Consider the following 13,259-nt stretch of genomic DNA (forward strand, 5'->3'; position numbering starts at 1 on the left):
CAAATAAATCACATGGAGAGGCGACGCCGTCTCCTCTGTCGCTACCAAACAAATTGCAATTTCGACACTGTTAGTTGCCACGCCCATATCATCTGCTGATGTGCATATTATTCATTGAGGTAATTCACATTTAATGCTATTCATCATGTATGTAATGCCCAATGTTTTTATATGGGTCAGGGTGCGCTGTCACACTGTTTTCATATTGCACACTTATACTGTAGGTGTGCTGTGCTCCCCTACTTAAAAAACAAGAAATGATCACATAGTGATACTTGTCAGGTGAAAGAAGCGCTGTCTCCGTTGTGTTCTCCACCCCATATTAGTATGATTATTATTCTAGTGTATGTTTGTGTGTCACAACCTCGCGCCTCGCGGCCGGTGTTCGCGTTCGTTTCCGACGTTCTGTGCGTGGTTCAATGACTGTGTTTTGTTGTGCAGCTGTTGACGTTCTGTGCGTGGTTCAATGACTGTGTTTTGTTGTGCAGCTGTTGACGTTCTGTGCGTGGTTCAATGACTGTGTTTTGTTGTGCAGCTGTTGACGTTCTGTGCGTGGTTCAATAACTGTGTTTTGTTGTGCAGCGGTTGACGTTCTGTGCGTGGTTCAATGACTGTGTTTTGTTGTGCAGCTGTTGTCGCTTCGAGGCTGCGGTGGTAAAGCTTGCGGAAATCAGGCCTTTCGCGGTGCGTGTGCCATAGCTTGGAGGCAGGCAATCATACTACACTCCCATTGGCTTAGGCAGCGATTGTGGCAGCCAATCAGGCTAGGCCGTCAGTATGACTAGGTGATGACGATGTCGATTTCATGAGCGATCATTAGTACCTGACAAAAAAAAGCACCTTTGCCTCAATGCCTTGCTCAAGAACACCTCAATGTAATTTCATAAGGCTGGGACTCATAATTGAACCGCTTGAAACCCAGCATCCTTATTCTGCGGAGAACAAAATAGCCGATCTACAAGCTCATATATGCGTCGCCTTGCAACGCATTGTGAGCTTGTAGATCTGCTATTATTGTTGCAGGAGAGGGAAAACATCGGTCCAAGTACAGTACGTAAGGTGGCCGGGTCCATTTTTAACTAAGAAGAGAGGGTTTAAGTGGTTAAAGATGACATTTTTCCGAGTCAGCGTAGGGACTAAACCAGGGACAGACTGGTCACAAGCCCTGCGTTTTCCTCCAGATGACCATCGGTGCACGCTGAGTAGAACAAGACGTTTAGGACTTAAATATCTCACTGCGGAGAGACCGCACATAACGATTCCATTTTCCACACACACACATGAGAGACTGAAGGCACTGAAGGTTTTGGTGGGAGTGAAGAGCATGTTTTGTTCACTTCCCCAGGCAAGATCTTTCCTCCCCCCGACAGGGAATTGAACAAGCTCTTTGATCACAAGACGTTTAGTTCTAACCCACATGTAGTGCCAGATGGGTGGGGTTTACCACATCAGGCTGAGCTGCAGTTACTCCCCAGTTCAGTTAGGGGGCTCTGCTACGGGTGTACTATAACTAAGCGAAGCTAAATTAATTTTCAGACATCTGCGGCAGGACGGAACATTTCTTTCCTATTAAAATGTTTTTTATTTATTTTTTGCATTGTGCTACGAGCCGTATGTGCGACCTCTCTTCTTGTTTTTATACCTTGGTCATCACCTCAGCATTACTGGTTTACGCCCTTCCAGCCTATGAATTTGTTTGCAAATACCGTCGTCATAAAATCCCACCATGTATTTCTATGTACAGTATGTGTGATGGTGTTTGATCAGTGCAGGTGCCACTCCAAATGGAGGGTTTGAAATGACTGCGATCTACAAACTCAAACCGCGTTGCAGATCTACCTTTGATATGTGTGTGATGCTGTAGTATGATCAAGATCTACCTTTGATATGTGTGTGATGCTGTAGTATGATCAAGATCTACCTTTGATATGTGTGTGATGCTGTAGTTGCTGTAGATCAAGCAGGGCATTCATTTACGAAAAAACACAAAAAGTTAGAATATGGAGATAAGAGGTTTCAGCTTCAACAGATAGTTTTTTTAAAGCCTAGACAATAACGCCCCAAACACAGCATGTTGATGATGCTCACATCTGCTGACAATTGTTGCAATTTTTCACACTTTCACAAACAAAACGTGGAACATGCTCACATCTCTACGATGCCCTCGGGCAGGTTGGCCGGTATGTCGGTCAGTCCTTTGCGCCGGCAGTCCACGATGTTGTTGTTACACGCACAGCTGGACGGACACACGGACACCTGGGGGACGCACGTCCTGGGCTCTGACTGGGCTGGACCTGAGGGAGAGGGAGAGAGGGAGGGAGGGAGAGGGAGAGAGAGGGAGAGAGAGGGAGAGGGAGGGAGAGGGAGGGAGAGAGGGAGAGAGAGAGGGAGGGAGGGAGAGGGAGAGAGAGAGAGAGGGAGGGAGAGGGAGGGAGAGAGAGGGAGAGAGAGAGAGAGGGAGGGAGAGGGAGAGAGAGGGATAGATGGGGGCAAAAAGAAAGAACGCTGAGAACGCTGAGGAAGACCTATCGGGACGAAACCCATCCTTCTGTCCATGAGAGGTAAATAAAGCATGTGGTAAAAGGACATGTATTGTGTGCTGGCTATGTCCTCATTTCCATTATATCACTGAGCCGTGCACCTTACCATATTATGTGAAACCCTTTACTTGTACTTTTTTTGTGGTAAAAGCGCTCAAACTTTCTTCTTTCCTGCCTTGATCTCCTTACCCTCTTCTTCCCTTTCTTTGTTTTCTTGGAAAAAACAATAACACATGGGAACTATGCACAAAATGTAATTATTTTACCCACTTTTTCCTGCAAAAACTGTGATGTGACAATGTACAGTAGCTGATTCTGATTCTAAAGACTTTCATAATCTGGAGTGTTGCGGGCTTTTTATTATAATGAATTAACAGAAGGAATGCCAGCATTCATTGAATGTCCTTTTTCACATGTTTATTTACCTCTGACGAGCCAACGTTCTTTTAATTGAGTATCTTTGAGCCTTGCACCCACAAGAATTCACCCTTCTAAATTGGAGTGTTGCGGGTTTTCTGCTTCGGCAGTTTTTGTTTCTCTCTTTTATGATATTTATCCCGGGTTAAAAAAGAGGGAACAACATAAACATGGCCTCCTAAAAAGAGCGTTGTGAGCTTGTAGGTCTGCAGCATTTTTTTTCCTGTTGTGCGACAAAGCATATAAATTGGGCTTAATGGAGCCGGCATGACTCGGCTGAAGCAGAGAGCTAATGAAGTCACCACCAAGTATATCAACTGGCTGGGGCTGATAACACCATTGTTGTTTTGGAAAGTGCTCTTTAAGCTAAAGCCCTCCTCTGTGCCATCATGTATTCCTAATTTCCTATACGTTACTGACACACACATAGAATCCACACGGTCCACCATTGATAACAAAACTGCGCTGTTAGTAGTTACCGTCATTTGGCTTGTTGGTTACATTGTCTGTACTGAGAGTGATGCTAGTGTGAAAGTGCAGTAAAGGCACTGTGTATTACGTACAGGAGGTGGGTGTCTGTTGAGTACATACATTCAACAGACGGAGGAAGACGGTAATATTCATGTACTGTATACAGTAGCGTGTGTGTGTGTGTGTGTGTGTGTGTGTGTGTGTGTGTGTGTGTGTGTGTGTGTGTGTGTGTGTGTGTGTGTGTGTGTGTGTGTGTGTGTGTGTGTGTGTGTGTGTGTGTGTGTGTGTGTGTGTGTGTGTGTGTGTGTGTGTGCGCGCACAACTGTGCGTGTGTGTGTGTGCATGTGTGCGTGTGTGTGTGTGTGTGTGCATGTGTGCGTGTGTGTGTGTGTGTGAGCTAACCATTGCAGACAAAGTCTTTCTTCTGCACGTCGGGGACGTTCAGGCCTCTCATGTTGGCGGGGGCCATGCACTGGGTGAAGGGGGCCAGGCTCCGCCTCGCTCTGAGCCAATCAGACAGCCAGGAGAGGTGGCAGTCACAGTGGAGGTTGTTGGAGTGCAGACGACTGGAGTGGAGAGAGAGAGACAGAGAGACAGAGAGAGAGGCTTTACAACAATGAGTTTGTAGATCTGCTATTTTCACCGAACAGTCGCACCCCAGAACGCTATGGTTAAATGGTAACATTGTTCACAAAGTGTGTGTGTGTGTGTGTGTGTGTGTGTGTGTGTGTGTGTGTGTGTGTGTGTGTGTGCGTGTGTGTGTGTGTGTGTGTGTGTGTGTGTGTGTGTGTGTGTGTGTGTGTGTCATGCGTGCGTGCGTGCGTGCGCTACAATGGAACGGGTGAGTTCAAAGTCAAACTGCATTCAACAGGAGGAAGACAGTAGAATTCATGTACTGTGTAGACCGTGCTATGAATTCCATACAGCATCCTTGGCTCAAATAGAAAGGCTGTTGCTTAATGCGACACACACGCGCACGCATGCACATATAAAGCAATATTCCCCAGTCATTTCCCCAAGGTCTGACACAAAATGACTCCCCCTGGAGAGACTGCGTACCAAGTGAAAAGAGAGAGCTGCAGGAGAGAATGAGAAAAGAGATAAAGTGATATATAAAAGAGGAGAGAGAGAGAGAGAGGGAGCTATACAGGAGAGAATGAGAAGAGAGATAAAGTGATATAGAAAGGAGGAGAGAAGGGGTGAGCAGAGAGAGAGCGAGAGAGAGAGAGAGAGAGCTAGAGGTTGAAAAGAAACACAGCAAAGGAAAAGATGGCTAAAGGAAGGGTGAATAAGGTTAGGAGCTTAAGAGTTGAGCTTGAAGGAGGTGTTGAATGGCGACGAGCTGAAGTAACAACACAGGCGATGTGATAGCAGGACAATAAAGGACATTTAGAGACTGTATGAGGACACAGAGGAGAGAGAGAGAGCAGGGGAGGACAAACAACAAACTAGCTTGTAGAGATGCTCCGATAATTGGCCAGCGATCGGTGATCGGCCACATCGGCCGATATTCACTCTGATCGGTAATCAGCATTTACCCTGTCTGTGATCGGCAATTTACCCTATCTGGAGAAACTGATCTTTTACACCATTAAGTGGTATAAATGTCAATCAGATGTATAGTATAATATCATTTTTCATCTTTGTAACAGGCCTAAACCTTCTCCCCTTCCTCCCCACACACAGGAACAGTTTTGACGTGGGTTTTGACATATACTCATTTTGGAAATATTAAAATTTGCAACATTTCACAAGATCAGTATCGGTATCAGACCTATCGGTATCGGCCGATCATGAGAAAAACAATCGGTGATCGGTATCGGTCCCAAAAAACCTGATCGGAGCATCCCTACTAGCTTGTCAGCTCGTCAGCTCGTCATATATGGGCATTCCCATATATGGGCTTAATATTGATCACATGAAGAAAAAAGTGGAATGTCCACACACAATATAATTCTGCTTCCCGTCCTTTTTATTTCAACGGGAAATGGACGTTTTCATAGTAAATGCGACCTGCAGTCGCAATAAATGCAGTCAGTCACCTGGCCTGCATCAATACAAATTAATATTTTGTCGTACGACCAATACCATGTCACTGATCAAAAATAACAGATCCCTCAATTAGTACCGAGCGACAAATTGAAGTTTTGACGATAATCTGCCACTTTTGGCAAGCGACACGCCCGTACAACAAACTATAAATTAGCCAGTCAGTCAGTCAGCCAGTGATGCTGAGTTTATGGTCTCGCACAACGACAATAGCAGATCTACTACAAGCATATACAATGTATGATAGCAGATCTACTACAAGCATATACAATGTATGCTTGTTGAGCTCCTATTTCTGGTGCGTCACCCAGGCACAACAACGCATAAATCAGGCCTGAGCTGTTCAGTGAGCCAGCTAATCAGCCGCCAGACAGACAGACAGACAGACAGACAGACAGACACATACAGACACAGACAGACAGACAGACACAGACAGACAGACAGACAGACAGACAGACAGACAGACAGACAGACAGACAGACAGACAGACAGACAGACAGACCGTACCTACTCCAGTGAGTCAGCCAGGCTGTGTTAAAGAGGTTTGTAATAAAGCAGAGGACAAAATCCTGTTAGGGGAACCGAGATGGTCTCATTGATGCCTAGCAGCAGGGGCAGTGGCTTTTAATACAGCTCTCCCATTATAAATCCACTTTATAGTCGGACCCCCGCCTGCAGATAGCCCCGTCCCTGGGCCCACCCTGGGCTCAGCCTTAATTACTGACAAGGAGGATTAACTCACGGGGGGAATGGGAACATGGCAGGGGGGCGTACACGTAAAGAGAAGTGTGTGTGTGTGTGTGTGTGTGTGTGTGTGTGTGTGTGTGTGTGTGTGTGTGTGTGTGTGTGTGTGTGTGTGTGTGTGTGTGTGTGTGTGTGTGTGTGTGTGTGTGTGTGTGTGTGTGTGTGTGTGTGTGTGTGCGCGAGTGAATGGGGACCTACTTTCCGGTGTTCATTCTTAGCATTTACACTGGAGGGTTAATAGGCACGGCTTTATAGTGAATCTCAGAGTCAAACATGTACACACACACACACACACGCACGCGTGCAGGCACAGACACACACATCCTACAGCAGTGGGAGCTCTGATCTTTTCATTGGTTGGGGACTGAGGATAGGAGACACCATGGGGCGATATCATTATCACTAATAGACTGTATAGATACTGCAGTGCAGAGAGAGAGAGAAAATAGAGAGAAGGAGAGAAGGAGAGAAGAGGTCAGACTGAGGTGGCAGGGAAAGGAAACTTATTTCATTACAAACCAAACCTTTTATAGCCCGTGACCCAAAAGAGAAATGTGATATCTCCCCACAGTCCCCGGGACCCAAACCAGTGAAAATAGCACATCTACAAGCTCACAATGCGGCGCATTTTGTTTTTAATTCATGAAAAGTTTAGCTTTTTTCTGAATGTTCTTTTGACAATGTTTTGAAATAATAATTAAAAACAAAATGTATAGGAAACAAAAACATAAATGGACCCATAACTAATGTGTCTGTGACCCATAAATGGGTCCCGACCCACTGTTTGGGAACCAGTGTTATAGAGTACCTCTCCCCACAAAAACAACCACACGCGCGCCGCACACGCACACACACACACACACACACACACACACACACACACACACACACACAGATGCCTTTAACTTTCCCAGCTAAATGAATCAGGGATATCTCCAACCGTCTGATTGAATCAGTTGTTTTTATAATGGCAGCAAATCCAATAGAGCTATCTGAAGGAAGGACACACCAACCTAATACAACACAGACACGAAGAGAGGATGACGAGGATGGAGGAAGAGGAGAGGAAGAGAGGAGGGGGTGAAGAGAGGGAGGGTTTGGGTCGGGGGTGGCGGGGGTGGGGGGGACAAGACCGGAGCGAAGGCCTGGTCACTGTAGCGCAGTACATACAGCACACCAGCCAGACTTCCAATCTTTCTAGAAAACGTTGTTGCTGTTGTTTCTTTTCTTTTTGTCCAATCTGTACGGTAGAGCAGGGGTTCTCAACCCCTCGGGGGGTCCCCAAATTATTTTGCAACTGAATGGCTGGAAAATGGAAATGAAGAGTTTACATAGTATGTGGTGCATGCATAGACTTTCCTTAATGATTATGTCTGGTTTCAGTATTCTTTTATGATATATTTTCTCTATTAAGGTTATTTTTGCAGTCAGTTTGTATTGGTGGTGGGGAGGGGGGTCGCGAGACATGGCCAAAGCATTTCCGGGGGTCCCCAGCCAAAAACGCAGAACCCCTGCGGTAGAGTATGTTAAAGCAGCTATAACATGCATTTTAAAACATGACATTATCAACCAGACAGGTTAGATCTGGTTACATCTGCGTTCCGCTGCCTGCAAGGGCTTCAAATTAGAGATGCACAGATTGCAGGTCTATCCGCAGCTTTCTGTGTAGCAGGCGGTGTAATAAAAAAACAAAAAAAACAATTACATTCTGATTAATAGCAGATCAGTTGCAGCTGCGGGTGGGTGAAATACTAAATAATGAATGAGGGAAAGTGTTAATTTAGGTGCCTCTTCTTCCCATTCTGTGAAGACCAAAGAGACTTAAGAACTTAAGAAGGCCAAAGAGAGATAATGGACAAGTCATTTTTATGTTTGGTTGCCTTCAGGTGTCTGAAAATAGCAGATCTACAAGCTCTACAAGCTTGTAGATCGTATATGTTCAAGTGAAAAATCAGGCATTCCGACACCGTCAACATACATTTTAGTCGACTAAATCAACTGTAGATGTAGTCGACCAAAATCTTATATTTAATCGACTAAAACTAGACTAAAGAAATCAGAGGACAAAAATATGACTAAAACTGAATGAAATGTAATGTTATTCTAAAGACTATGACTAAAACTACATCATCTGTAGCAGCCAACAGGGTGGGGTTCTTCTAGCCATCCTAACTATGGGAGAGGCAGTAGAAAGCAGCTGTCCTCCTGAGCACCGGCAGAGAGAGGCAGTAGAAAGCAGCTGTCCTCCTGAGCACCGGCAGAGCTTTTCTTTTTCCCTGCAGAAGATCGCTAAATAAATACTTGCAGGTTGGGGGATAAAAAAATGTACATCTGCTTTATGCCCATTTTTCCACACTCTTTCATCCCCAAGCATAAGACGTTAACGGCATTTTGTCCCCAAGGGATTTATTTGAGTACGTTTACCAGGTGGGTGGACTGCGTGGGGACTCTGGGGAGAGCTTCACGGGGAAAGCAGTAGGCCTACTGTACTGCAGCAAAAACACAACATAAAACTGATGTTTCCATTTAATTTGGGCTTCTGCAGATGAATAAGTCACAGTATGTCCGGCGCAGGTGCAGGGCGAGTGTGGATATTTATATGGGAGAATTTGGGTGGATGGCGCGTGGATGATTCATGTGGACCGTGTGACTTCAGAGCCAATCTCGGGTTCAACATTTTTCTTTTTCTTTTTGTGGAAAATGGTTGCAGTAGCAACCTGGTCATTCATTACACTGTTTAAATTAATGCAGAGGATTTTACTATGCAATAGACAGCTTTTATTCTTGAATAGGCTCTATGCACACAGAATAACTCCTATTTCTGAGTACACAGCCAAAGCATTTCCGGGGGTCCCCAGCCTAAAACGTTGAGAACCCCTGGTGTAGCAGAGTGTTTCCAGTGAGCCAACATGCACAATAGCAGCACCCTGACTCTGTTTGACCAGAATGGAACAGAGCCTTCATTAGTATCATCAGTAACACCTGTGAAGGAAGTAGGGAAGGGGCCCAAGTTCTTTACAAAATGGCGTGTGTGAATAGAGCCCATAGTGACCCAGCTTGACTGAGGGGCTGCCATTGGATTTGTTTGTCATTTTTTCATGTCATGTGAAAGCAGGGAATCATACTCTGTAGCAAATTGACGTTGTTCAGTTTGACCCACCAGATTTGGAGATACGGCTTATACTTTAGAGTAATGTCTTGCAGAAAACAGCGAGTTGAGAAAACAGGCCTGAAAGGTTCACTTCTGTGGACTCTAACATTACACCTACAGTAGCTGCATGTTTAAGCATTTATTTCATATTTACATGTCGATTCAGCTCTGTCATTTATTTCAGACATGTATGTGAAGAGTCTGCCTGTGCTATTAACACATTGTTAAAGCTGGAGGCTGCACGATGGCAGCTCCTCAGTCAAGCTGGGTCATCATTGGTTCCAAACTTCCAACACATTTGGAACCATTTCCAGAACCGGTTTATCACACGGTCAGAGAGCTGGTTAACATCTGCTATACAATTACATTACATTATAACAAAAACAAAAGGGTGTTTTCAAAGTAGCACTGCTTAATTCCCAAAAGGTGTAAACTGCAGACTTGCAAAGAAATGGATTCCAAGGCACTCCGTCTTTGATGAAAAGAGATACGAATGTATCTTATTTTGGTCATTTTGTTGCCTTGCTCAAAATAAATTCAATTTTTTTCCATCGAAGACGCCGTGCCTTGGAATCCTTTTATTTGCAAGTCTGCAGTTTACACCTTTGGGGAATTAAGCAATACTACTTTTCAACCCTCATATTCCTAACTGTATCACCATCTAGAAGAGCCACTGACTGATCCCTGCAGAGATTCTTTTTTCTATTTTTGAAACTCTCAAAAATGTTTTAATTTCAAGGACCACCACAACTTTGAGAGTGTACAAATGGACCAGTAAGGGTCCATTTGGTTCCATTTGTACAATCCCAGAGTTACATACCTGTAAGGGTCAATTTGGACGACCCTCAAGTAAGTAACCCAGAGGGTACCTGGACCAGACTTTGAGAACCACTATGATTGACTTTGTGTTCATCAAAAATTATAATGAAAGCCAAAAGTATATGTTTTGTTTTTTGTTTTTTTTACATAATAATTGTTAAAGGGAATCGTCGTTAAGGAACCGGAATCGTTACAAATCTAAATGATCCCAACCATGCCAGGTTTCTTAAGGTAAATCTTTTCAACCACATGCTGTTTATTGTGAACTTGTGAACCAACTAGTAATCAGTGCGTGCACTGCAGGCACATCGCTGCACAGCAGTGATGCTGAACACACATGTTGACTTGGTGTCTGTGTGGCTGTGCTTGTTTGGTAGGATTCACTGAACAGCAACAACGGCAGGAATGCAACCAATAGCGAGCCACTCAGACAGCCCCAAGGGATTATGGGTAGAGGCTCCTGATGAGTTGGCGTGCCATTGCCTTGGCAACGCTACAATCCCTCGCACGCACGCACGCATGCACGCACGCACGCACGCACGCACGCACGCACGCACGCACGCACCCAAAACCTCCCATCAATCAGGAAACATGATTTGCCTCAGGGTCAGTGTCATGTTAGATTAAAACTCTGTGTGTGTGTGTGTGTGTGTGTGTGTGTGTGTGTGTGTGTGTGTGTGTGTGTGTGTGTGTGTGTGTGTGTGTGTGTGTGTGTGTGTGTGTGTGTGTGTGTGTGTGTGTGTGTGTGTGTGTGTGTGTGTGTGTGTGTGTGTGTGTGTGTGTGTGTGTGTGTGTGTGTGCGGAGCTCTAATGGAACAGAATTGCAGTTTTCCTCTAATGAATCAAAGTAGATTGAACTGTAGAGCCTCAACAAGGCTTTCATGTGGTTTTAATGGAGTTGCCATTATTCAAGTGTGTGCTTGTCTATCTGTCTCTGCGTGCGCGTGCACGTGTGTGCGTGTGTGTGTGCGCCCAGGCTGTAAGTATATACGTATGTTAATAATAGCCTCATGATTATTCACAGTCATGAAACAAAAACTAATGGCATAATCAGACGCGGGTGCCTGCATGTGTGACAGTATATCCTGTATGTTCATACATGTGTGTGTGTGTGTGTGTGTGTGTGTGTGTGTGTGTGTGTGTGTGTGTAACTGCACCTCGGAATGCATGCATGCATGCATTAATTTGTCCGTGTACTGTGTGTGTGTGTGTGTGTGTGTGTGTGTGTGTGTGTGTGTGTGTGTGTGTGTGTGTGTGTGTGTGTGTGTGTGTGTGTGCGCACGTGTGTGTGTGCGCACATGCGTGTGTGTGCGTGCGTGCTACTCACAGTGTCCGCAGCTTGGGCATGTGGTTGAAGCTGGACAGAGGGATGAGGGTGATGTTGTTGTTGTTGAGGGTACTAGAGAGACAGACAGAGAGAGAGAGAGAGACAGAGAGACAGAGAGAGAGAGAACAAAAAGAAAGAAAAACAGATTGTTATAAAAACAAACCCTTGGTGCCTCAGACTGGTCTGGTGGTTAGGCTCTGACGCAAGTCAAATGAAGGCTGTTCAAATCGTCAGGTTCAAATCCCTTTCGACACCTTTCTACGGACTCTCTGCTCAAATAAAACGTGCACACACATGCACGCACACACACACACACACACACACACACACACAGTTGGATCTCCAATATTGGTGTTTCTTCTTGTTTTGTTTTACATGTAATGGCTCAAATGTTTACATTTGACTCATACTGTATGTGTTTTATACAAGTGCTTCCATCCTAGCAATATCATTGGTCAGATGCATGGGGAGCAGTAAAGAAGTGCTTCCCAAACCTTATACCTCGGGACGCAACGTATGTATGGATTTCTTCTTTGGTAATTCATGAAATAATAATTAACTAAAATGTAGGAAAGGACAAAAAAAGATAGGCCCATTTACTCAAACATGGGTCCCGACCCATGTTTGAGTGGGTCAGGGAACCACTGCAGAAAATCTTACTTTGTTCACTATGACCACCTACTGTATACGTGCTGGCCACTGTACTGTACTGTACTGTACTGTACTGTACTGTACTGTACTGTGCTGTACTGTGCTGTGTGCTGTGCTGTGCTGTGCTGTGCTTGGCCAAGCCTTCAGTGCGCTGAATCAGGGTTATAGGCAGCCTAACTATAATCAGTACAGTACATCCCCAAGGGTGTAGATTTGAAGCCAGATCCCTCATGAGATGTGGAGCAGCTACAGTGACTTTCAAATCAGTTGGAAAAATAGTTATTATTTTCTCCCCCTCGTGTGAAAGGGAAACAAATCTAATGACGTTCAATCATGAGGAAATGAATCGATGAATGTCAAGACACCAAAGTGACAAAATGAAATATGGTACAACTGAAGAAAGAAAGAGAAAGAAACGTGGCTGTATATACTGTATTGTTTAAGGTACCATGTTATATTTTTGCATTCCAAAAGCACATGCGCATCATCATCACACACACACACACACACACACACACACACACACACACACACACACACACACACACACACACACACACACACACACACACACACAAGGCACACACACACACACACACACACACACACACAAGGCACACACACACACACACACACACACACACACACACACACACACACACACACACACACACACACACACACACACACACGCCACATTGATGTTGTGCTGCTCTGCAACATGATCATGATTCTATCATCACTGTACCACAGCATCCAGAGCCGGTAGCCAGACTGTCTGTTCCAGCTAGCGACACTACGCTGTGTTGTCTGCAGGGTCATGGTCGTACAAACGGCTGACTGTCCATATAAACAAACACTCGTCTCTCTGCAAAGGCATGCACTGACTCACTGTGTTTCTGGCAGTGGCAGTACTGTACTTTTGAGTTATTCGTACTTTAGTTGAGTATATATACAATTTCCAGCACTTTTACCTCTATTCCACTACATCTCAAAGGCAAATATTGTACTTTTACTTTAAAACTTTAGTTACTAGTTACTTTGTAGATTTTGATTATTATTACGAAACATACAGTAACCAGCACTTCAG

At 44.7% G+C, this 13,259-nt stretch overlaps 1 protein-coding gene across 1 annotated transcript in view; it reads right to left on the reverse strand.

Annotated features, from left to right (window-relative positions):
• slit3 (slit homolog 3) overlaps nucleotides 1-11,584 on the reverse strand; it is an 88,458-nt gene extending 76,874 nt beyond the window's left edge. Inside the window, exons 1-3 of the mRNA XM_079504791.1 lie at nucleotides 11,519-11,584; nucleotides 3,831-3,994; nucleotides 2,150-2,294 (exon numbers count right to left, since the gene is read on the reverse strand). Coding sequence (XP_079360917.1) covers nucleotides 2,150-2,294; nucleotides 3,831-3,994; nucleotides 11,519-11,538 — 329 coding nt within the window. The 5' untranslated portion in view covers nucleotides 11,539-11,584. The remainder of the gene's footprint in view (nucleotides 1-2,149; nucleotides 2,295-3,830; nucleotides 3,995-11,518) is intronic.
• Between the last annotated feature and the right edge of the window lie 1,675 nt (nucleotides 11,585-13,259).

This window comes from Electrona antarctica (genome assembly GCF_951216825.1).
Source record: "Electrona antarctica genome assembly, chromosome: 1".
Lineage (NCBI taxonomy): Eukaryota > Metazoa > Chordata > Actinopteri > Myctophiformes > Myctophidae > Electrona > Electrona antarctica.